This window comes from Mugil cephalus, chromosome 5, assembly GCF_022458985.1.
Source record: "Mugil cephalus isolate CIBA_MC_2020 chromosome 5, CIBA_Mcephalus_1.1, whole genome shotgun sequence".
In the NCBI taxonomy this organism is placed as follows: Eukaryota; Metazoa; Chordata; class Actinopteri; order Mugiliformes; family Mugilidae; genus Mugil; species Mugil cephalus.
In genome coordinates, this window is record NC_061774.1 from 25,031,269 (window position 1) to 25,055,140 (window position 23,872).

At 46.1% G+C, this 23,872-nt stretch overlaps 2 protein-coding genes across 2 annotated transcripts; one reads left to right on the forward strand and one right to left on the reverse strand.

Annotated features, from left to right (window-relative positions):
• Positions 1–909: 909 nt before the first annotated feature.
• On the forward strand, positions 910–5,207 carry spry1 (sprouty homolog 1, antagonist of FGF signaling (Drosophila)). The gene is made up of 2 exons (XM_047585477.1): positions 910–1,604; positions 3,158–5,207. Exon 2 carries the CDS (start codon positions 3,208–3,210, stop codon positions 4,279–4,281), a length of 1,074 nt encoding a protein of 357 aa, XP_047441433.1. The 5' UTR covers positions 910–1,604; positions 3,158–3,207; the 3' UTR covers positions 4,282–5,207.
• Positions 5,208–18,561: 13,354 nt separating this feature from the next.
• Positions 18,562–22,090, reverse strand: LOC125008323. Its single transcript, XM_047585523.1, has 4 exons — positions 21,944–22,090; positions 21,784–21,830; positions 21,466–21,713; positions 18,562–20,161 (listed from the first exon to the last, which is right to left on the reverse strand). Exons 2-4 carry the CDS (start codon positions 21,805–21,807, stop codon positions 19,678–19,680), a joined length of 756 nt encoding a protein of 251 aa, XP_047441479.1. The 5' UTR covers positions 21,808–21,830; positions 21,944–22,090; the 3' UTR covers positions 18,562–19,677.
• Positions 22,091–23,872: the final 1,782 nt, after the last annotated feature.

A 23,872-nucleotide genomic window follows, 5' to 3' on the forward strand; every position in this document is an offset into this window, starting at 1 on the left:
AAAAAAATATCAAGCGTGGAACTCCTCTTGTTCTGCTGCGTAATTCCATATCGGAGAATGCTGCAAAATGCACCGTGCGTAAATGCGTAATGGGAACATTCCACAGAGGACAGAGGACATCCTGTTGATGTTTCCTCCCTGGATTGTTGGTAAAAGTACACAGCTGTGTTCAAACACATGCTTTCCGAAGAAGAGGGGCTCCAGCACCAGTGGGGTCTTTTTATAGTTTCCACGTGAACTTTAATTATTTTTTGAAGACAAGAAATGAGAGAATGTACGTGGACACAAGTTTCGAGATGTTAAAGGAGGTTATCCGGTTATCCCGACCCTCTTAATACGTCCTGAAGCAGATTAGAAACCACTTTAAGAGCCGCTTTTAATTCATCTGAAATTTATTTCTGTCGAATATTGAATATTTTAGGTTCTTTGGCATAAAAAAAAAAATCATTTCTCACACATCACACGCTTGAGCAACGACTGAAATGTAGTTTTTAAAATAGTATATGTTTAGACTTCTCGTTTTTGCATCTAGGATATGAAGAAGTTGTTTTAGCCGATACAAGCATGTACAGGTCTTTATTAAACTACAATTAATGTAGTAGTAGCGGCGTGTTTTACAGGTAGTAGTGTTTTTATACAGACCAACAGTTATCCAAAATGTAAATGTGCTCTTATTTGTGGTTTCACTCAGTCTTTGTGTGGCCTCTGTCCCCAGAAATGAGAAATCAGCAGAAATATAAATAAACGAGGCGTTTATTACATCACCATTAGTCACATTAACATCATTCAGATCATTATTCATAAGCCGCAAGAACGGAAACTAGTGCTTTTTTTTCCTCCTTCTTCTTCCCATGCCCCCCTCGGTTGAGGCGACGAGAAATAAAAAGCCGTTCCACCTTAACTCGTGCACACATCTCTATCGCCCGGCCTTCCACATCTGCCCAATGAATCAGGAGCGGATGCGATGTATCCTTTTTCAGTGGAGTGAATGGCCAATGGGAGTTGGCTTGTCGAGCAAACACTAAGCTCTGCGTTCCCATTCATTCAGTGCTGAACAGGCCCGCAGAGCTGGAGAGAGCGCACCGCTGTCTGCGACCCGACGACGCTTCATGCACAAGAGCGCAGGAAAAAAAAGTAACAGCCAGAGCTCAGCAGATAACTCGAAGAGAGGGGGACTCTTTGGATTTACGCACGCTCGCGTTTTTTAAATTTTATTTCGCCCCGAGACTATTTTTTTGTAATTATTATTATTTTTGCAACTATTTCTACGGGACTTCTATATCTGGGCCGTGTTGCTGAAGATCGGCCTCCAAAGTGCGCAGCAGTTCCCCGGCTGACTTCCCTCCCTCCCTCCGCTCCTCATCAGAGCTCCGCCGTGGATTTTACTTCGCTTTATCCTGGGACGAAGGCGTGCGTAAGCCGCGGCTGAACTAACCGAGAAAAGGGAATAACGCAAAGGGATACACTCGCACTTGGATTAACAGACTGAATATTATGCATTAGACCTCACAGTCTGCGTTTGGACATTGCCCCCTTCCCCTTTGGATGGAGTTTTGGTAGTCTGTTTGGTTGATGGATTCGACGTTATGGATGCTTGCATATAGGTACGCATCTCCTTCATGTTTTCACACTTGTTTCGCGTGTTTTATGTTGGGTTTTGCGCTGCGTGTTGGCCGATAGTAGAGCACGTAGCGTGTCTGGTGAGCGCCGCTGCAGCGATATAAATGTTTTCTAGCAGTTGTGCACAAACCCTCGGACTTCCCGTGTCACTTTCTGCGCGTTCCGCTCAGAAAACAAGTAAAAGAACAAAACCAAAACACCCGCAAGTGGGTTGAATTCATCTCGATTAGCTGGTGAGGATGATGGATCCCCATGCCTGCCCGTCTCGCTCCGTGGCTGTGTTGTAACAAACACCCCTCCCCCCACGGCGGTTGTTTTCATTCATAAGTTTTTCCCCGTCTATCTGGATGCGTCCCCTGATGTCTCTTGATCTCTGGCTCCGAGGGGGTTTTATAGGATCCTGCTTTTATTGCTGCGCACCGCGTCTCCTCGTCTGAACGCGTCCCGTGAAGACGACCCGTAATTCTAGTGCGCACAGAAATTTAGGAAACAAGTTTGTTTGTTTACAAGAGCTGTAAAATCGATAGTTTTGTGACTCGCTGCATTTTTTTCTCCAAGTTTAACGCGTCCTCCAAGGCACAGGCGGCCTTTATGTTTATTTATTTTTGCAAACTCTACAGGTTTTGGCCTCCTGCAGGTCGCCTCCGCTTCCTAACATCCACGAAGCCTCCTCATAACCAAATTCCTTATAGTATTTACCATTTAAAGGCGCTCGTATGAGACAATCATATGCGCCATATTAACTCCATAAATTGCGTCTTTCTGCAGCGGGGGGCGACGTTTTAACACAATTTCGGTGCGTTTTTAATAATCAGCGTTTAGTATTTTGTCGGAACTTGGTCTGACCTTAGTTTTAGTTGTTTTTGTGTTTTGTTTTTTAGCTTCCACTTTTGTCCCCGTTTCCCTGAAATCCTTTTTGGTGTAGTAATAGAATACTAAGTGAGGCAGCTCATTTAGTTCCCTTGGATCGTGTCCTCATTTCGTCGCCGCGGTGCATTTAAATGTTAACTAGTCATACAAATGTAAATGAGGAGGGGAAGTATTTGTAGGGCCCACTGAAGTTTAGATGTGTGCGTATTGGGGAGAAAGGTACAAAAAGTCTTGTTAATAGTCAACTTTTTTTTTTTTCTCCTCGGGTTGCCTCACTTAACGGGATCAAAAGTGACATATTGTCACGTTGACAGGATGAAAACAGTGAGTGTGGATTAAGCAAACAGCCAAAGAGCGACGCAGGCACCAAAATACACAGATTATTGCTTATTTTGCTGAAAGCAATAATCTCTGTTCAACTTTCTGTGTTTGTTTGTGCACAGTAGTTGGTATTGTTGCTGTGGGGAACGGTGATACTGGTGTGTTAGGTTTAGTTTTCACTGGGTTTGAATCGGATCTCCTGGGAATTGTGTTGATCTTCCACCAGGACAGTTTGTGTTTCCTAGTTATGCCATGTTAGAGCTCTCTCTGATGATGTCTCCTCCCTCTCCGCCTCTCCTTTGTCTCTCCCCGGCCTCTGTCCCCCCCCCTCCCTTTCCTCTGCCAGGTTTTCCGATGCATGTCCACGGTGAATGTCGGAAGTGGTGATCCCCCCAGATGGAGCTCCAAAGTCAACATGGCCCCGGCGGTTCATTAGTGGTGATCCAGCAGCCTTCCCTAGAGAGCCGGCAGAGGTCGGATTACGAGCGGGATCTCCAGCATGCCTCCCTGTACCAAATCAAGGCCACCCGCTCCAGCAACGAGTACACAGAGGGGCCCTCGGTGGTGCGGAGGCCCCCGGCGCCCCGCATGGCCCCCAGGCCGCAGGACAAGCAGGAGAGGACTCACGAGGTCATCCTCGTCAATGTGAACAACAATTATGAGCACCGGCCGTCGGGCCACCACCATCATGGGGGCGGCGTGGTGGTCGTGGCCGGGGGACACCAGTGCGGTGGGTCCCGGGTGCCGGGGCTCAGCCGCTCCACAAGCACAGGAAGTGCCGCCAGCTCAGGGAGCAACAGCAGTGCCTCGTCTGAGCAGGGACTCTTGGCACGCTCACCCCCGACCAGGCCTGGCATGAACTTACAGCACCACCACCGGGCAGATCGGCCTGTTCGGACTCAGCCCAAGCCCAAGGCCCTTTTACAGCCCCAGCAGGGACCTCACTTCCACCAGCCTCCACTAGAGGCTCCACTCAAGCCCCAGGCCAAAGGGAAATCAGACTTTTCTGGCTCGGGCAAAGGGGTGGTGGCCGCCGGGCACCAGTTCATCTGCGAGCGCTGCGGGAAGTGCAAGTGCAGCGAATGCACGGCTCCCAGGAGCCTGCCTTCGTGCCTGGCGTGCAACGGCCAGTGCCTCTGCTCCGCCGAGAGCGCGCTGGAGCACGGCACGTGCATGTGCCTGGTTAAGGGCATCTTCTACCACTGCTCCAACGACGACGAGGGGGACTCGTGCGCTGACCACCCCTGCTCGCTGTCACGCTCCCACTGCTGCTCTCGTTTCCTGTGCATGGGATTAATGTCGGTACTCTTCCCCTGTCTGCTATGCTACCCACCTGTCAAGGGGTGTCTGAAGGCGTGCCAGGGCTGCTACGACCGGGTCAACAGGCCTGGCTGCCGCTGCAAGAACTCCAACACTGTCTATTGTAAACTGGAGAGCTGGGCCCCACAGACCCAGGAGAAACCTTCCTGATCGCGCGGGAGACTCTCGACGTGGATCTTACGATGACAATGATACTGATGATGATAGTCACAAATTAATGTTTATCAAACATTCTAAGCACCTCCCACCCACCTCCCCTCCTCGCTGCAGAACCCCAAAGGAGCTAAGCAAAGGAGTAAACGAAAACCACTCGATTAATTTTATTTTTTATTTTCTCTGGATCAGGACCATGTTTTTACAGACCAGTGTTTGCCTTAACTGTTTCTATGTCTGTCCTCAGCTCCTCATTAACACTTTTTTTTATATATATATACATATATATGGAAAAGTTTTTCTTCCGTTTTAGGTAGGCAGTTTCCTCTGGGCCTGTGCGCCCGGCCAGGGGGGGGGCTGCCTCTCACCAAATCTGTGAAGGACGATCTACTATAGGGCAATTATGTAGCTGTTACCTGGTATTCATAGCGAGCAGGTATGTTTGAATTTATTGGTTGCTGCCACACTAAAATCGTGGTTCCTATGCTCATGCTGCATTAACGAAAGCACATCCATCTCATAGTATTCTCCACTTGGATATGTTTCTCTCCTTCCACCCGTCTGAACTTTTCATTCTGTGGCATTCTCCCATGTTTTTTTTTTTGTTTTTTTTGTTTTGTTTTTCTTTGTTTTTGTGTAAATTGTTATGCTCAAAAATCCATAAGAGGAATTCTGGCTATTTTTTAAAAGAAAAAAAATGTCTGTTAAACATTTTTTTGTTGTAAAAAAAAATATTTATTATGTGAAGTTCTATTATTTTATGATATTTATTGCAAGAGACAGTCTTAAATTTACTCATTTCTGAATATAACAAAATATCAAATACTTACTGAAAAAATTAAAGGGTGGCACAAAAGAAAACTATGTTAACTTTAATGCAGAAAATATATTAATTAATGAAAAAAAAAAAAGCGCTGTCTGGTGTCTTGATTGCCCCTGCTGGAGAAACTGCTGGGTAACTGGCTTTATTTATTTTTTTATTTTTTTTTAAAGCGAATGCAGGTCTGTTTTCTTGGTGGTGAACAGCAAATCACTGTTCCATGTGTGCATGCATGTGTGTGTGAGTGTGTGTGTGGAATTCCTGGGTTTAAAAAAAAAAAAAAAAAAAAACAGAAAGAAAAAATCAGCAACGAGTAGAAACAGCTTGTAGCTCAAAACGCGACTGTTTACATTCTTGCGCGGCTTCTTTTGCTGCGATTCTCCTCGGTAACCTTGAAAGCTAAACAATACAGGTCATTGACATGATTAGCCCCGAAGCTGCTAGCATCAACAGAGCCTCCACGTTTTCCATGAGTTATGCTCGCGGGAAGTGGCTCCCCTTCTGAATCCACGCCGCGCCAACAAGTCACCGCTCAACTATGCACTGTAGTTTATTCCCCGGGCTTTAATGCGGCCGGATCGGGATGTTCCCAAACTCCCCAAATGGTCTCCACATTGCAAGTGTGTGTGTGTGTGTTTGGTGTGTGTGTGTGTGTGCACGCCTTCAGAAACTGGAGCGTCCATTACGAGTAGCCGGGGCCACCTGTTCAAAGATAATAAACCGGGGGCTATCAATGCTGGGCTTTTATGGCGTGGTTCCTGCACTAAAGGCAATGACAGGGGCCAATTCCAGCCCCCACCCTGACCCACACTCCCCCCCTCCCTCACCACCACCACCACCACCCTCCCCATTTGGCCGACTCTCTTTTTTTTTGTCAGTGAATTTATCACTTGGGAAGTCCGCTGACCCTACACCACCACCACCACTACTACTGACACCCACGCACGTCTCCACCTCCAGGGCCCCCAGGGGATGAGATCATCACTTTGAACGTTGGTTGGTCAGCCAGAAATGCCAACAGTTGTGCTCCGAGGGGATGGGGATGGGGACGGTGGTGGTGGTGGTGGGGGGGGCAAACTGTGACCAGGAAATTCTCTGGAACAAAAGGGGGTGGGGTGGGGTTGGGTTGGGTGGTGGTGGGGGGGGAGACACCGCGGCTTACGTTTGCAGAGCTGCAGCCGGGGTCTATAATCAGCCACATGTGACGGCCGTGCCCTCAGGTGATGTTTGCAGCGAGTCGGGGATCTTTGGATTCAGAGACCTGGTTAAAAAAAAAAGAAAGAAAAAAAGGCAAACAGGAAGAGTGAACATACACACAGGTTTTAAAGTCTTGTCTAAATACTTCACAGGCGAAGGGGCTAATGATAAACACCAGCACAAAGGAGGTTGTTTTGTCGGTTTGTCAGCAGTTTGCATTAAAAGGACCGTCCTCTTCCAAATGGGCCCTCTGTACTCAGGGTGCATTCCCCCCCTCCCTCCCTCCACCCAATCTACCTTTTGTTGCCATGAATAGTTAAGAGTGGATTAGCGATTTGTCAATTTCCTGTTACCTTTCACATCTGCAACTCGAGCCCCATTTGCTCCTGGCTGCTGGATGATAACAAACAATAGGAGGCCTCTTTTTTTTTTTTTTTTTTTTTTTTCCAGGTTTCACTGTAGTTCCCCTGTACGGATGAAGGGGGCGGGGTGGGTTGGGGACGGGAGGGGGGCGGCGGGATGGAAGAGATCTAAACTGTATTCAGGAGGCAGTGAACAGGAAGACAGTGTTTACTTGATATTTTCCAGCCTAAGCCAAATAAGGAAACAGATCCTACTCCCACCATTTCCAGAACTTGGCTCCGTTAAGTCCTTAACATGTCTCTTAAATCTTTGATCTAATCAGCTGGGATTGGGGGGGTTGGGGTGGGGGGGGGGTTGTCTAAAATAACATTTTAAAGGCAGCGTGAATAGTTTCTTTTCACTTCTCAGTCACCCTGCCACGTGAACTGCTCCGTAACTGCGTCACTTTTTTACTCGTCACCAGAAGAAGAAAAAAAAGAAGAAGAAAAAGTGAAACCTGAGTCAGTATTTAGTAAGTCGGTGGTATAAACGGTGACGACCTCCACACCCTCCTCCTCCTCCTCCTCCGCCTCCTCATCCACTTGTTTCGGGGGGTAAATTTAGCAGCAGTTCCACACGCCCACGTAATGCTGTTTGGAGTTGTCAGGCTTGGCGGGTCCCTCGCTGCAGCTTTGGGTTTTTTTGGGGGCCGTACAAGTGCAAACATGCATGACTACCAAGTGAGTCATGATGGAACCTCCGTCCAACACATCCTACCGGGGCAGTCCTTTTCTTAGCCAGGGCACCACAAGCCTGCACGGCCAGCGGCGGAGCAGGATACTCTATAAACAGTCATCCTCCTCCTCCTCCTCCTCCTCTGCAGCATTCATCACCGAAAGGCCTGCTTCAGCTTTCCTTCGCCTGCTCATCTGGTTTTCATTATTTCCCCTCGTGGCATAAAAATAGAAATTAGCAATCAGGGGAAATGTGGGGGCTGGCGGATTTCGGAGAGGGGAGGGAGGTGCGTCCTTTTTGGACCTCAGTCTGTGGAAGTTATCTGCGCCGATATCCGGTTTTCGGCCTCTGCAGGATTAAAACGGCATTAAAAAAATATATTCGTTTATTCATAAAAACTTCTCAGCAACAGGTCCTGATAGAGTTCGCTACATCCTAACAGCAGAAAAAATATCAGATGTAAACCATTGAGGAAATAAGAAAAGCAGAATGGTGTTGGTCTCGACCACCACGTGTCCCGGGGTTTATATAACGAGGGTTTGGGTTGGAGAAACTGTCAGGAACATGTAATCCTTCAACTTAACATAAAAGATATGAAACAAAGAAGAAAAGAGAAAGAGCTTGGCCAACGGGCTTTGTCACTCCAACTAACCATCAGCTGAAGACGGCGAATATGATTAAAGCTGCTCGACTTCTGCAGAACTAGGAAATCTCATAGACGGATTTCCGGACGGATTAAAGAACCAAAATCACAACATTTTCTCATCACGCTGCCTCGGCCGGGGCCGGTTCTTTTTGGTTTAATCCTTCTCCGGAGCGTTCAGACATCCGCTCCTGAGCTCCGTGCTTCCGCCACAGGAACAATGGGACGCATTTACTCGTGGTTAAATTTAGCACGTGTTCCAGAAACATCGGGTTTAAATAGACGCCGGTAATTCACTAATAGTCGGAGTGAAAGAGCCGGGGCTGACCACCTGATCGGAGGGAATCAATCAGACCGAGAGCGGTGGCGTAAACCTCTGAAAATATTAGCTCCTAATGACATTAGATTGGATCATCTCTCTGTCTGGTTGGACTAAATCCACAACGTGGGGTAAACCTGGCGTATTGTGATGGATTTTAAGGACGGACAGGAAACGTGGGGGTAGAAAACAACCATGTATTGAAACAAATGTGGCTCTATCCTGGTCTCCTTATGCTCATTAATAAATCCGGTGTTGGAAGTTGAGTGAGAAATAAAAGTATTTCTTCTTCTTTAGTTATTTTTCTGCACATGTAAACACATACACCGATCAGCCACAACATTATAACCATCTTGTGACAATTCATTGTTCTGCTGGAAAACTCATGAACCTGACATTCATTCATGTGGATGTTACTTAGACATGTAGCACACACCTAGACCAGACCAGACCAGACCAGGCACCCCCACCCCATAGCAATGACACACACACACAAAAAAAAAAACTTTAAGAAAAGCACAAGGTGTTGACTTGGCCTCCAAATTCACTAGATCCCAAACTGATCAAGTATCTGTGAGATGATCCACAGTGGACCCTCCGCTCAACCAACAGGACCCTAACTCTGGTCATAATGTTATGGCTGATTGTTTAATTTAGCCTTCATGTTAACAGAGTCTCTTTTTATATGTGTCAACCTTCTCCTGAAGAGATTTTGGAACATTTGGAACATATTTGACTGAAGTTGTTTTTCTGACAAAGCGTCTTAAACGCTCTTAAAAGAGAGAATTTTTTTTACTTTTGTTTGTGAAAAAGCGACACTAGAGAAACAGAAACTGCCGCCCTGCTTCCTGTTTGTCGGACGAGCAGCGTGTCGGAGGACAGACGGTCGTTCAGCGGCCTCCTTCCTCCCCGGGAGCCGTAAAGGGCCCGTAGGGACGACCCGGTGTTTTATCAGGTGTCAAGGGCCATTCAGGATGGAGGTGTTTCATTGGGGCTTGAGCCTCTTAAAGCATTTGCTTCTGGGTGCACACACACACACACACCCACAGGAACGTAGTGTAAAAACCTTCACCCCCACCCCTCACCCCCCGCCCCCCATCCGCCCTTCCTCCCTAACCCTCCTCCTTCTCTCATCTCAACTCGCTATGTGTCTATGCAGCGTTACCGGCCATCTGATACCGCATTCTTCTCCAAGCCCCCTTCCTGTTTCTTGTCTTTGTCATTTTATGGACAAAGGCCTTGTCGGATGGGAGGGAAGGGGGGAGGGGGGGGTGATGATCGTCACGAGAAGGAGGAGGGAGGGGGCCGTTGGTGGGGGTGGGGGGGTGTTGCCCAGTGGATCAATACAGTCATTCAGTGGGCTGGCTCCTTTTCCGGTAAATTCACATCCCGGCGTAGTTTCTGCTCCAGACGAGATGTTGCTCTTGATCAGCGGCTGCCGTTTCATCAGCGTGATTGACTCATCTGTCTTCAAAGTGTCTTCAAAGTTAAAGCCACTTTTCCAACTCCCACAACCCCCCAACCACCACCACCACCACCAGCCTCCCCGATAGCCTAGCCGCTGATTTTTGCATTCCGCTCGCTAATTAAATCAGCGGGGTGTTTGTCTCGTTGCTCTTATTGGAGACTGTTGTTTGGAAACTGCAGTTGTCGGGAGCCGTTAGACGTCGAGCCCTGAAATGGTTCACGACGAGAAAAACGACAGGAAAATCCTGACCCGCCTCAACCTCCTGAGATCCGAGCGTTTATTTGGTCTGCGTTTTTAATTTCTCCAAGGTATTTGGGATCAGTAGGACCCTAGATGTATAAAAACTAAGCCTCATCTTTGAACAGGAAGTAGAAGTAGTTTAAAAAAAGAAAGAAACGATGTCCTCATATGTGGACACTGGGATTATTTCATTATTTATATAATAAAGTCTCTAATAAATAACAAAATCTAAAACGGAACAAAACCTGAACAATTAAGTCTCAATGTCCTCAAATGAGAACTTGCTAATTATTGGTATTGTAGCTAGTTGCTATTGATTAAATTTGTTAAATTTGTGCGTCGTATCAAACTACAAACGTTAATAAGTATAAATAAATGAATTTTAAACTTTGACGTATAAAAACTAAGCATCATCTTTTAACAGGAAGTTGCTGTTTTTGAAAAGAGAAACAATGTCCTCATATGTGGACACTGGGATTATTTCATTATTTATATCATAATAAAGTCACTCAATGTGTGACAAAGTATAAAACTGTATATTTTAATACCTGAACATTACTGTGCAGCAACAGAATTGCGAACAATGAAGTCCCAACGTCCTCAAACAAGTACTTGCTAATTAGTGACGTTGTAGCTCGTCGCTATTGATAAAATTTCTTACATTTGTGCGTCGTATCGAACTACAAAGTTTAATAAGCTTAAATAATCAAGTTTTAACCTTTGCTACCAAAGCGTGCACTAAAAAGAGTTTAAATGAAGCTGAATAAACTCCACCACAAACTAAAAACTTAATGTCCCCATATGAGGACGTGGGGTCTCGGGAGGTTAAAATGTTCCACCGCGTTCAAGTTGAAGGTAGTTTCTGACAAACACTCTCCTAAGTCTCCTAAGTTTTTCTCACATGGCCTCCTAACTCTGACAAGATCACGTCCTGGTTCCTCCTCTAACGGCCCCCGGGGGGACAGTTCGCCGCATTCCAGGCCCCCTACAATCACTTTTGTTCTGTTTTCCCCTTTGATACCTCGACCAAGGACAACAAAATAAGAGCATCACACATGCACATTAGGTAGATGCCTAGCGAGACAGATAGACAGATTTGTGTGTGCTTGTTGTGCGAGGAAGAAGAGGAAGCTCCGTCTCCCCCCCTCCCTCCCCCCCTCCTCCCCCCTCTGTCTTTGCGTTGCCTCTTTTTCTGAGATTAGACTATGCATCCAGACAGATGGTTCCCGTCTGCTGGCTTTTTTCAATTCACTTCCTCTCGTCACAGACAGCCACTCTTCCCCCCTCATGCTCCCTCTCTCTCTCTCCCCCTCTCTCTCTCTCTCTCTCCCCTCACTCCCCCCTCCCTTCAACGGCTCCTCTGTTATGTGGCTGGAAATAATCTTTTATTGCCCAGTTGTTCGGAAGTGACCTCCTGCCCTTGATTAGATAGGGCCAAGTCCTATCACACGATTGTGTTTGAGCTGGCGTTTCGACCCCCCCTTCCCCCCCACGCACACCCCCACCTCCCCTTTCCTCCCAACACACAGACACACAGTATACTCGCCCCCTCCCACACCAGCCAGCCAGCCCCATCCTTTCCCCAACCCCCCATCCCTCTCCTACTGCCAGGGCCTTGGTGATCCTGTGTGAGGGGACAACAATGGGGGGCTTTAGTCCCGTCCGGCTCTTCTCGGCTGGGGGGCAACAGGGTGGGGGTCATGAGGGACTTTCTTTTTTTTTTTTTTTTTTTTTTTTGTTTTGTTTTGTTTTTCCATCAGTCAGCCAGAGTGGAAGTTGCAACCCCTTCGTCCCTCCCCCAAAAGCCTCCATCCCATCCCCAGCGCGATGGTTAACCTCCCAGTTGCCGGAAGCTCACCCCACGACCCTCTTTCTCCTCCTCCTCCTCCTCCTCCTTCCTTTCCTGATGACCGCCCTCGGCCTCAACAGCCCCCCCCCCAGACACACATAGATAGTCTTTAATCTCCTGCGCTATCAGTGGACCTTTGAGTCTGCTGTGTGGTCGACCAACAGGTGGGCTCGCTGAGATATTCTGGCCTTTGTGGAGCTTTGGATCAGGCCGGGTTTGATCCCGTTAAATACCCGCGTTCCCCTGAAAATATTCAGCCCTGATCCGAGCGAGGCGCAGACTCCAAATGTCTTCCTTCTTTGTTTTCTAACTGGCTCTGGATCAGCTTTTTGGGGGCGGGCATAATGATGCTCACCGAGAGAAAAATATTATATTCTTGGAGAGCCGGAGGTCGATTGGAGTGCGAAGAGAAATCTGTTTTCACAATCTGGCCGTCGCACATGAAAAACGCCTCCTGTAAACTGGAGTTTGTAGTTGCAACATGGGAAGTCATTTGAACGAAATGTTTGTCTCCCAAGTGGATTTGAGGTGCGTCCCATTTACCTTGGAGGGCGGAAATGGGAACGATGTCACACCTGAGTTATCAGTTACAGAAGTTGGGAAAACAAGATGGCCGCCTCCATGAAAGCGCTTGCCTTGTACAAATATAACTTGGTGTGTTAAATAATTAAATTTAAACTGAATTTAGGATATTTAAGATACACAAATTGTGTATCTGTTACTAGAATTATTCACAGGGGTGAAATCTACAAGAGCACACGAGGTAGAAATTCATAAAGATATTCAAAAGTTTTTAATTGTTTAATGTAAATGAAGAACAATGTGTCACCATGTTTTACCATGCTATTGTTTTTAGTCGTTGTTAGTGTGACATGGGCTTGTAGTTCCCAAAACACCTAAAAAACTTAAATTACACCGTAACAGCATTTCTACATATGTATGTGGGCAAATACTGCCCTGTCTGTACGACCAACTAATCAGAAGTGCCATTCATTAGTGACCAAGACGGGAATGGAGAAATACCCAAGATCCACTGAGTTGAACATAACCTATTTTTGCACATTCCACATTACTAGAATACATACACCCAAACAAACCCAAACTTATTGCACTCAGCCCTATTGCACATTTCAACTAGAGTAACCAGACCTCAGGCTGTTACTGTCTTACTGGCTGGTTCCATGGTTACAGGACTGGGTCGATCTGAGCCTTCGGACTTAAAAAGTGGTCAGACCGGGGCATTGCTTTATAGATGGAAGTACTTTATTCCATATATTGCAAACTTTAAATGAAGTATCACGGCGACACAGACCGTAAGAGCTGCGATTGGTCCACTTGGTAGTAGCGTGTTTCTGCTTGAGGCCTTTCAAGTAGAAATGGCTCAGACTGGTGTAGGCTATGTGCATAGGTTACACCTAGTCCAGAGCATGCAAAGACAGAAAATCAGGCCTAACTTAACTTAGGAAATGCAAAGAGACAATGAAAGAATGAGTTTCGTATAACGCAAAAAAAATACAGCAAAATTTTTTAAACGTGATTACCACAAAAGGGCGCGATTCATGCAGACTTTTGCCGTAAACATGTCCATTTATGAAAGTCTATATTTAGCCTATATTTATTTAATGTACTTACATACACATGTACGTTGCTTACATGCACAAAGCAGAAGATGCAACCCATCATTTTAATGTGTCAAATGCTGGTAATGATCCAGACTTAACCATGAATAAAGACAAACATGTAAATAAACAGATTTATAATTAAGGCGTTTAGCAAGTTATCTAATCTTGAGTAATATAATCAGTTTCTTTTAAATTATTTTGTTGACATCATCTGACATGATTTAAACATTTCAAAATCACCTCTAATGCTTCAAATCCCCTCTGAGGACGAGTCACGTCGTTTCCCAATAGGAGACGTGACATATTTACCCACAACTTTGGCTTTTTTTTTTTGTTTGTTTGTTTTTTTATTTTTTATTTTTTACCATGCTGCGGTCGCGCTCTTCAGTTGTACAACCTCACAAATTAGTTTAATTAGATTCAACAAAAAAAAAGAAGAAAAAAAACTCAGTGACCCGAGCGCCGCCTTTATTAACAGAAAGAGTCGAGTCAAACTTTTTTATGCGAGCGATTTTTTTCTGAGTTTAGTGTCAGTTTTACAGCAGCGCTACAACGCCGGGGAGAAAGGAGGCCTCCTCTTCTCTCTGCCTGTCTCTGCTGCCGCTGCCTTGTTTGTCTCCTCGTCCTCTTGGAGCTGTAAACCCATAACAAAACCCTCGGTGTCCAGTTTCAGTTTGGGAATGAAGGCCAGGCTGTGTGAATAGGGGGAGAATAGACAGGAAGACAACTCTGATTACCTCCATAAAGGAGCTGACCTCACGTCGCTCCCTCTTCTTCTTTTTCTTCTTCTTCAGCTATTTAACCCGAATGATAAATTCTTTACCAGTTTTTTTTTTTTTTCTTTGATAACTTAGTCTGCGCATCAAATCAACATGACAGCTTCTCAGAAAATGTTTAGGAGACTCTTGTAAGACCTTGTATTTCTCTGCCATGTCTGCGTCTTTAGTCCAATCTGAACCTGCCTGCAGACGATTACGGCGAAACTTGACTCGAGTGTGGCCCGGCAGTTTAAATAAATGCATGCCCATCAGGACAGATGACAGCAGCTCTGTATCGGGTTCCTTTAAATACTTTAAAAAAAAAAAAAAAATCATATTACAGAGTGTTTACAGTCGGCTTGTTACAGTGAGCGCACCGGCATCTGCTTAGCAGGGGCCCTGCACTCCTCTCTTCATTCCCTCCAGGGTTTCCAAACCTAAACCCAGAGCAGAGGAGGGGGTAGGTGGGGGGGGGGGGGGGGGGGGGGGGGGGGGGGGGGTCCCTGGTCCCTGAACAGGAAGCTTAGGAGCAAGCCCTCTCCCCACCGTGCTGGGAGGGAGGTGAGGATGAAGGAGTGGGGGGTGAGTCTCTAGATCAAAGGGGAAGGACACAGAAATGGCTTATCTGTTGTTGATTTTAGGCTTAAGATCAAGCACACGGTTCTAGTAACGTGTCATGGAATTACAGGTCTGGATCGCTCAGTCTCCTTCGTTTCATCTTTTTAAAAGAAATTTTTTTTTTTTTGAAAGTGGTGGTGGTGAAGGATGTTCGTGTGCAGTTTGTAAGAGGTGCTTTAAAAGTGAAAGCGAACAGCAGCAGGAGCGCAGGTTAAATGGGAAAAAAATGAAAACAACTTGACGGATAGATTGGCTCTCGGATTTTTATTTCTCCGGTAACGTTGGACAAGTTCGCCTCCTTGCTCGAGTGAAAAGACTCTAATAATTCCTATTCCCTCTCCGCTTGGTCCTTAACATTTCAATTTCGAACTCTGCACGAGGCGCGATTCTATCTCCATCTCCCTCAATGGCCGTATTATTCTGGAGGGGAAATTGGACCTTAAGGGCAGGCACTCTCCCTGCTGTAGATCTTATTAAGTATGTCCCCCCATAATACAACCCAGCTTGACTCTTTCCAGACCACACCCCTTCTTAGAAAGAGGCCTGTCAATCACGGGCCTCGGCAGGACTCTGACATGGTCAGCTCTCGCTTGATTGGCACCTCGGAGGACCTACGCAGGCTCTGAGGGAGTATACAGAAATGCTGGAGGAATTCTTTTCCACACCGGTGCTCGGCCAGAGTGTTGGCGTGCGTGCAAAGGGAGGTTGGAGGCGGCTGTTTGCTACACAAAGCCGTTTCAGTGTGGAAAAAGCAAAATGCTGGATGTCGATCCATTACATATGCAGATACGCGGGCCTGCACACCGTCCTGTGGAACAGATACAGCGGCTCAGTGGTTTTCAAACTCTCTCCGCGGACCCAAATTTCCAAAGTGATTTTCCTTGAAACCCCAAATTGTTGTTGTAGACTACTGTGCGGGCCGGGCTAACCTTTCCAGGTTTTTAGAGGAGTAAATCAGCAGCAGATAAAATGTTTCAGTTGGCCTTCCTGACAGAGCAGGACCTCAGGAAAGTTTGGCACCGTAAAGAAAAAAGTCAGCTTTAACATGTGAAACGTTTTTTTTTTTTTTCTAGAATATTTTTTTAGGATTGATGTTAATCTCTGTATTAGCGTTCTGTCATGTGGACTGAAAACCCACAATGCTACATTAGAAATACGGCACTCTTTATTCTGCAGATTTATTTATTTTTTTTAGGTGGTGGGAGTGGGGGGTTATCTGGTCTTTATCATGCTGGTATGTGAATGTGTGCTTCTGGTTATCTATTTATAGATCAAAACATGGACTTGTTTAATATTAATGGATGCGCACTGAAGCTTGCACCAGACTGCACCGAGGTCTGAGCGCGTTCTTGAAATGAGAAACTTTTAAAAACACTTTTTTTTCAGTCCATCGCTGAATAAAATGTTTGCAGTACATATTCAGGTAAAACAAGAGTTTTTCACACTTTATTGCCTCAACTTTAACCCAGTGTCGGGCTGTTGATGAACATCTGTGGCCTTGTTTTTGCTTATGTCCCGCACTAGTCGGACCCCGTCTAGGTCCCCGTTTTACATGACGAACGTAGTCTACTGCCACCTGCTGGTATGAAGAGCTATTCTTTTCATGTGTCACCTGGTCATTGTCTGTAGTGTTGCGTCTGTACCGTAGTCTGTATAAAAAGTGGACGCCATGAACGCTTCTCAAAAGTGAAGCCAAAGCAAGTACATCTCCCCCTGGTGGTTGGCTGCAGTACAGGTCATAAGCTCCATCTCCTCCATATTCTATAAGTATTTGTAAGCAAAAGTAAGTTATTTGATGCTATAGAAACAAGATGTGACATCATGGTGGTTGACAGTTACCATTGACAACCGCTCAGCGAGGAACAGTCCCCCTAGGAACGTAGGAGCAAGAAATAAAAAAAAGGCAAATGAGTCTAGCAGAAGCTTCGGCGTGACATCAATAACGTGGCTCGACTCTTTTGTCGGACAGTCGTGGTTCAGACTTTGAATCAGCAAGATGGAGTCGCCCGTATCCTCGGAAATCTGTCCTCAGTTTGACCAGTGGGAGGAAGTGCAGACGGGTCATGCGTTTACTTCTACAGTCTACGGTCTGTTCCTTTAAAAATGATTTAATTCTTGTTAGAGAGTTATTACATTTATACATGAGGATATATTTTTATATTTCATATATTCTCAGCATTTACAGATTTTTTGTTTTGTTTAGTTGCTGCACCAAAGGCCTTTGGTTTCAATCCTGTATCGTGTTGCTCTTGTCAGAATTGACAATAAATAATGGATTAATGGATTCTAATGGATTCAATTGATTTAGATTCATTGTTAATGCCCAAATCTCCAATAATATTAACTCATCCTTTTAGTCTTTGTTCCTCCTGGCATCGGCGCAAAGCAGATGGAAAAAGAAAGGTGGTTGTCAGGCAGGCGCCTATAGTTTTTCATCTGCATCTGTTCCAGGGTCCTGCTCAGGAGACGGCCAGCTGTGGAGGCCGTGTGAGAAGTTGAAAGGAAACTTCAGCTGCCCTGCGATTCTCACACCATTACTCAGGACGAATCACAGGAGGAACACTTTGGGTCGAACAAAAGGAAGGCGCGAGCGAGCGAGAGGGCGAGAGGAAGAGAGTGAAGGAAAAAGTGAAACCAGCTGTCTGGAAGCGCCTCATCTTTACGACGGCGCGGCGGCGCATGCTCACGGCCACGTTCAAGTGTAGCCACAATCAAACGCTCAATTTGCCTTTACAGGAATATCAGAGATGTTCCGCCAAGGTTGATTTTTGAGGGGGAGGAGGCGGTGAGGTGGGGGGTCTGGTTTGGGGAGGGGGGTGGCGGGGGGTTAAAGTCAGACTGCTCGCTTGTATTTGTGCTTTTAAAATATATATGAGGTGTAGCTGGTGTAGACAACAAAGGCCCCCTCTAATTCTTTCCTTTCCTGAGGGAACACTGTCACACTGCGCCCACATCAAGCCTCCAGACTTACCCCCACCGTGCTACTATACAGGTGCAACTTTAAAAGAACTCTCACTAAAGGCAGCCTGGAAGCCTCCAGTAAAAAAAAAAAAAAAAAAATCCCTTCTACGTTTTTCCCCCACTTCTTTTCTCTGCATTTTTTTCTCATGCGATCCTTTTGGAGTCAGGGAAATATTTTGTTGCATCTGATGCCAAGACGCCGACTTCCATACTATCAGCTGCACGTCGTGGTCATGATTGAGGTATGAAGCTCCAACTTTGTAGGAGCGATCAAGGAAAACTTAAATGTTTTGCACGAGCAGGAAATCACCCTCTTAGTGCCCTGACAGACATCGATCAAACTGATGCAAATTGAATCATTTACGCGCAGAAAGCATTTGATTTCAGGAGAACAAACATTTCCCTTTTCTGTGCAGACTCTCGGCCGTTTGGGTCGCGGCCTTCTGGAAAACTCAAACAGTTTAGGGTTTTTTTTTTTTTTTGGATGCTCCTTTCAGAAGTTTGGCCAAATCTGAAGCCCAAGATGAAAAGCTCCAAATGAAAAATGTCTTCGGTAGCCCCCCCCCCCCCCCACCCCCCCACACACACACACACACACACCCGTCACAAGCGGTTCCACCGGCGTGGAGGTAATTGAAGAGAAGAAACACACAGAGACCACGTGAAAGGGAGACAATGACAGAGACAAAGGGCCAGACAGAGAACGTTTTGTTTCGCCAAGGGCTTTTTTCATAAATTCACATTCAGGAAGCCTTGTTTATTTGCCCCCAGGGGGGAATTTAAGGAGCGAAAAAATATGCCATAAATGTTTTCACTTTTCAAACCGTCCACGGAGGACGTAACCGTGACTGTCAGAATGAAAAGAATAAACAGGAATAACAGGGATTGTATATTGTAGATTGTTGCAAAGGTAGTATGGGTAATAAATATCAGAAAACAAGGTGCTTGGGGGAAAAATATATAAATAAATGACCTTTAGCCGCAAGAAAAGACACAAAACAGACACAAAAACTACCCCCTGCCCTCTCCAGCCTCCCCTCGTGTCTGTGGACGTGCAGGCCACTCATATCAGTCACGCTGCTCTCAGGTATTCTTTGGACTTTTACGGCTTTCCGTCCGCTATCTGCGATCCGAGTCGCCGATAACGAAGTTGTCAGGGTGCCATTAAAATGGCAGCGAGCGGCTGAAACTGTAACCCGTCATGCTAAAGGTTGCTGCTTTTCTGCGACTCTGCATCCAGACGCGTTGAACTGCTATTGACCCGAATGGGCCTATAAAACAGATACGTTATCTGGCATCCTGAGGAAGTGCACGCCACAAACGCTGCGAGACTTTACAGCTCCTAAAAGGGAATAGCGTCGCAAAGGCCACGCTTTAAAACCCGCGAGTTTGGCCCGAATCTCGCAGCGGCCGTTTAATTCGCGGGCTTATCTGGCGACGTGTTTACTCAGCAAACAGAAGGAAGGAAATTAAACGGTTAATAAATACGAACAAAAAGTTATTTCATCTTCGTGCGAGGAAGCTTTACTTCAACGCAAGAAAAGTGAACCTGTTTCATCTCCCAGATAATGATTTCCTCCTCCACCTCCTCCTCCCCGCCATGTGTAAATTATTGCTCCATGTTAACTTTAATATCTTAGCAATTCATTATTTTCCAGACTGACATGTAGCCTTGAATGTTAATGAGACAGGCTAATCAACGGTCAGCTATTATTCAGGCAGAGGTCGCGCTCCCTGCAGAGGAAGTGCACCGCTATCATCAATCTGCTCCGGAGGGTCTGCATGAGAAAGGAGCTGGAGGTCGTGGGCGGGGTTAAAAGTTTACTGCACTGTAGGTGCCAAACAGTACATTTCAATACCTTCACACCCCACCACCACCACCACCACCACCAGCCATCTACATGTCAAAGGAGCCTGCTTGTCGACTTGGTACGTTCCACTTCCACAGGAGCCTCTTGTAGCTTTGTCGTCATTTATCATTTCTCCTTTTTCTTTCCCTTCCTCGGTTTTGAGCAACCTTGCTGTCTGGTTCAGGAGGAAGGGAGGTCTGCAGGGATAGGAATGGGTGATTGGGATGGAGGGGTGAAGCAGGAGGAGGAGGAGGAGGAAGGAGGGGGGAGCGAGACGCATTGAGTTTGCCAAGTCAGGCAGAACGATCGACAGGAAGCCAGGCAGGAAGGAAGACGAGCCTCTACCCATGAAGTGCCATTGTTTATGTGACGTGACTTGAAGCGGCCAAAAGTGACTGATGGTGGGCTCCTCCGCGGCTCTGACCCACTTCTCAGACTGGCACACAACGCGCAGCCTGCAGATGGAAAACACAAAAGGGGAAAACAGAGAGTTTTGCTTCTTTTCAAACGCGGCTGTGCAAAGTTTCGGTCCTTTCATTATGAGGTTGGTAAATCTGCCACGTCGAGTTTGGGGAAGATTAAAGAAGCCGTTTGAGGTATTTTTAGAGCCGCGCGTTCAACCAGAAAATGATGCGAAAAGAAACAAATGACAACGAATAACAAATATATTTGTGACTAAAATAAAGACAAATTAAACAGATGCTTCCAGTTACTTGTAACTGTGCATCTTCTCATAATCTGCAGTGTGGCGCTTGGAAACCCTGAATTTTAACAATGGTATGTGAAGTGTCCTACTCACGTAAGATTAATTTAAACTGCCGGACCAAGACCCCGTAACTTACGTATGGAGCCTACGCTGGTGTGAGCCATTTCTACTCGCTGAGCTAATACAACAACAGAAAAACCAAACAGTCATACAAAACATGTTGTAATGGTTTTTCAAACACAAAGAAATAAGTAAAATAATAAAACCATTAAAATAAACCACTATAAAATGAAAGCTTTCATCTTGATTGTGAACCTGTTCTCTCCTCTTCTGTCCTCCTCATCATAAATGCCTCGCATTCTGTGTTGTGATTTAACCTGAGGTGTTTCACAAGGTTTGTTGTTGTTGTTCCTACATTATATCCAACGGCTGAAGTATCAAAAGTATCGATATTTTGATTTGAGAACCGATTTTGGAGCATAAAGACCTGGTATCGGAAGTATCGACATAACTTGCAAATGCAAAAGATACTAGTTGCATAAATAAATACCTTATAAATGATACGACAACAGACTGCGCATACAAATACGTTGTTTGCAGCGATGCTTCATGGGTTAAAAATATTTCTTCATTGATGCGTTTATGGGGAGCAAGAAAAACTGGAAATGAAATGTTTGTTTTTCCAGTTAAACTGATCAAATCTCTCTAAAGTGAGACAGAATCAACCAATCACAAACATTTAACGTCCAACTTCAGATTTAAGTTTACTAATGCTGATGCATGTGTTCATTCACAACACCTATGTTCACGTCTCAGCACAAAGCAGCGTTTAATTACGGCAAAGACACCGTCGCAGCGCGGAAAAGTAACCTCAGCCCAGCAGCTGCGCGCACACTGACATGTTATCCCCGCTCTGCATTACCCCTCAACACGCACCACAAAACACAAGGCTGGCCCCCGTTTGAGCGCTGGATCACATCCCCGCTCCCCCATTGGTTGGCCCTTAATAAAAGCAGGCGCTCCTTCTACAGGCTCATCTTTTGGAAAGCCTACCTGTAGGGATGAGGTATGGGTCCCGGCGTCGGATTGGTCGGGGAGATAATGTCATCTGGCCAATCTTCAGTCAGGCGGGATGAGGCCAGGATTCTGGACGGGGCCAGATCAGCGTTCCAGAGGCGGACTGGTGAGCAGATGGAAAACCCAGGAGAGTTCAAGTTCCCGCTGTAGTCCAGGTGAAGGTCCAGCAGGTGAACCGCCTCACCCTCCTGGAACCCGAGCACACGGACACAGAACCATGGACCCTGATGGTGGCGTGAAAACACAGCTGATTTATAAGCTCTGTCTAACTAAATGGTTTAAAATGGAACTTACTTGCAGTCCCGTCAGCGCGATCATTCTCTGAGCCCGTTTAGGAGACGCTGAAAGTTGGAAAGAGCTTAAAGCATTAAATGTCTGGAATCAATTTTCCTTCTCCATTTTGAAATCATCAGCAGGTGAAACTGTTGCTCGAGAAACTAAAAAAAGAACACACATCAGACATAAATCGGGTCAGCTGCTGACAGACAAAAAACACTCCACATAAACTTCCTTCATTACTCCCGCGGCTCTGCCTTTAATTCACATGGAAGCTGAACACTTGATAAAAAGGTTCATTTTCAGTTAAAAGCCTCTTCCTTCATTTCGAATCACTTCCTGGATGTGATGCACTTCCTGTGTAAACAGGATGTTGATAGCCAGTAGAATTTTACTTTGAAAGGGGGGAAGTAAATAGATTTGGTGAAAGATGCAAAGAGGTAGAAAGATTTTGAAGCATGTGGGACTTCAATAAAAGCGTCGTTATTATTGTGTATAAGTGTTTCAGTTTATTCTGAAGAAGACGCAAATTTACATTTCACCAATATTCCCTTAATGTTTCCATGCAAGCGGAGCCTCCCTCTTTCATACCCTCCAACCGCGTTCTGAAAAAATGTCAAATGTGCACATATCCCCCAAAACCGTAGCTTGGTTTCACCCTCTGACCTGAAGTGTTGCTTCATCTTTTGGGCATCTCTGCTCGAGCCTTGCAAAATGTTGGCTAGTTGGTTTATGTACGTGAACGCACAGAGTCCATAAACAGGCGTGTCGTAAACTATCGTAAGAAAAACAAAAAACTCAACTGAGACTCGTATTCTGAATGTCCAAAATGCTCCTATATGTGTGGAACAACAGCGGAAAATTTGTGCGCACATAGCGAGTGTTTGTGGATCATAAAGGGAAGCCCCAACAAACATAGATCGATTGATATCAGTTTTTCCGCGCAGAATCCGACCCATTTGCGTCCCTCGAAAACATGCAAACAGTTTGCTCAGGCCACACCTCGCTCCTCCCGCCTTTGTATTTGCAGATATGCTAATCTGAGCTTTATTTTGAGTCTTTGCCGGGAGCCGTTTGCTTTCCTCTCCCGTCGGATCGTCAGGTTGCATCTTGACGGTTTCAGAAACATTCGCTTGGCTCGTCTGAACTTTCTCTCACCCCTTACATTGTCCAGTGTGGTGCAGCCTCTCCATCTGGCACCCAGGCAGTATATAACACATCGTAAAAAAGTATTTGCTAATATTATTTGACCCGGGTCACTCTTGCGAAACACTAACCCCTCGCAGTTTACTGTCAAATATTGGGCTCTACTCTTTGGAGCTGTAGTGAGAGACCCTCTCCTATTTACCACCTCCATCACCTTCCCCTTCCTCGTCTTCCTCCTCCTCCTCCTCCTCACTCCCTCTGTGTCCAGTAGGGACCAAACAGACGGCCTGTGTTTGTTTCCCCTCTGGTCTTTCCTGATTGCGCGACCAGGCAGATTCCGGTCGGCTCTAATCTAGCTCTTAGACAGCCTCGGAATTAACTACAAAACCCATTTGACACACATGCTTCCACTTTTCTGTTTGTTGCCTCCCCCCCCCTCACCCCCCCTGAAAGTCCTGCTTAATTCGTACAATTTCGCCTTCATTAGGCTGCATTTCAAGCTGCGGGGCACAGGTAATGCAAAGCATTTCCCCCTTCAAATTGTAGGCCCGAGCTTCGGTTGCTAGGAAGTGGAAGAGCCTCAATTGCAGCCATTTCCTCGCCAGTGTACCGAGAGGTCCTATTACAGCGTTTAGGTCAGGGCAATTGGTGTCATTACAGGCAGCCAACTTCCCTCCACCAAAGTAATGAATTAGTCCGAGCTATTTGGGCTGTATGATTGCAGTTGCCAGGGGAGATGAGTATGAAGTGGGGGGATAATTATGGTATGTATCCCCGAGCGGATGTGCGCCGGTGTGGGCCAGCAACGGGGGCGGTTTCCACACTTGTGTAATGGCTTAATGTAGCTGCTGACAGGCGGCTGGGCAGCAAGGAAAGGTGCTACTGTGCTCTGCTTGTGGACTGTGACTGACATTCCCCACCATGCCAACCTGCTTTAACCCCGCGGCTCATTTACTTCAAA

Coding starts and splice junctions, on each gene's coding strand:
- LOC125008323 (XM_047585523.1), bottom strand. CDS start 21,807: ATGATCGCGCTGACGGGACTGCAA. Junction 21,714..21,783: donor TCGCGCTGACGGGACTGCAA/GTAAGTTCCATT, acceptor CGCCACCATCAG/GGTCCATGGTTCTGTGTCCG. Junction 20,162..21,465: donor CCCATACCTCATCCCTACAG/GTAGGCTTTCCA, acceptor TTCCATCTGCAG/GCTGCGCGTTGTGTGCCAGT.
- spry1 (XM_047585477.1), top strand. CDS start 3,208: ATGGAGCTCCAAAGTCAACATGGCCCCGGCGGTTCATTAGTGGTGATC.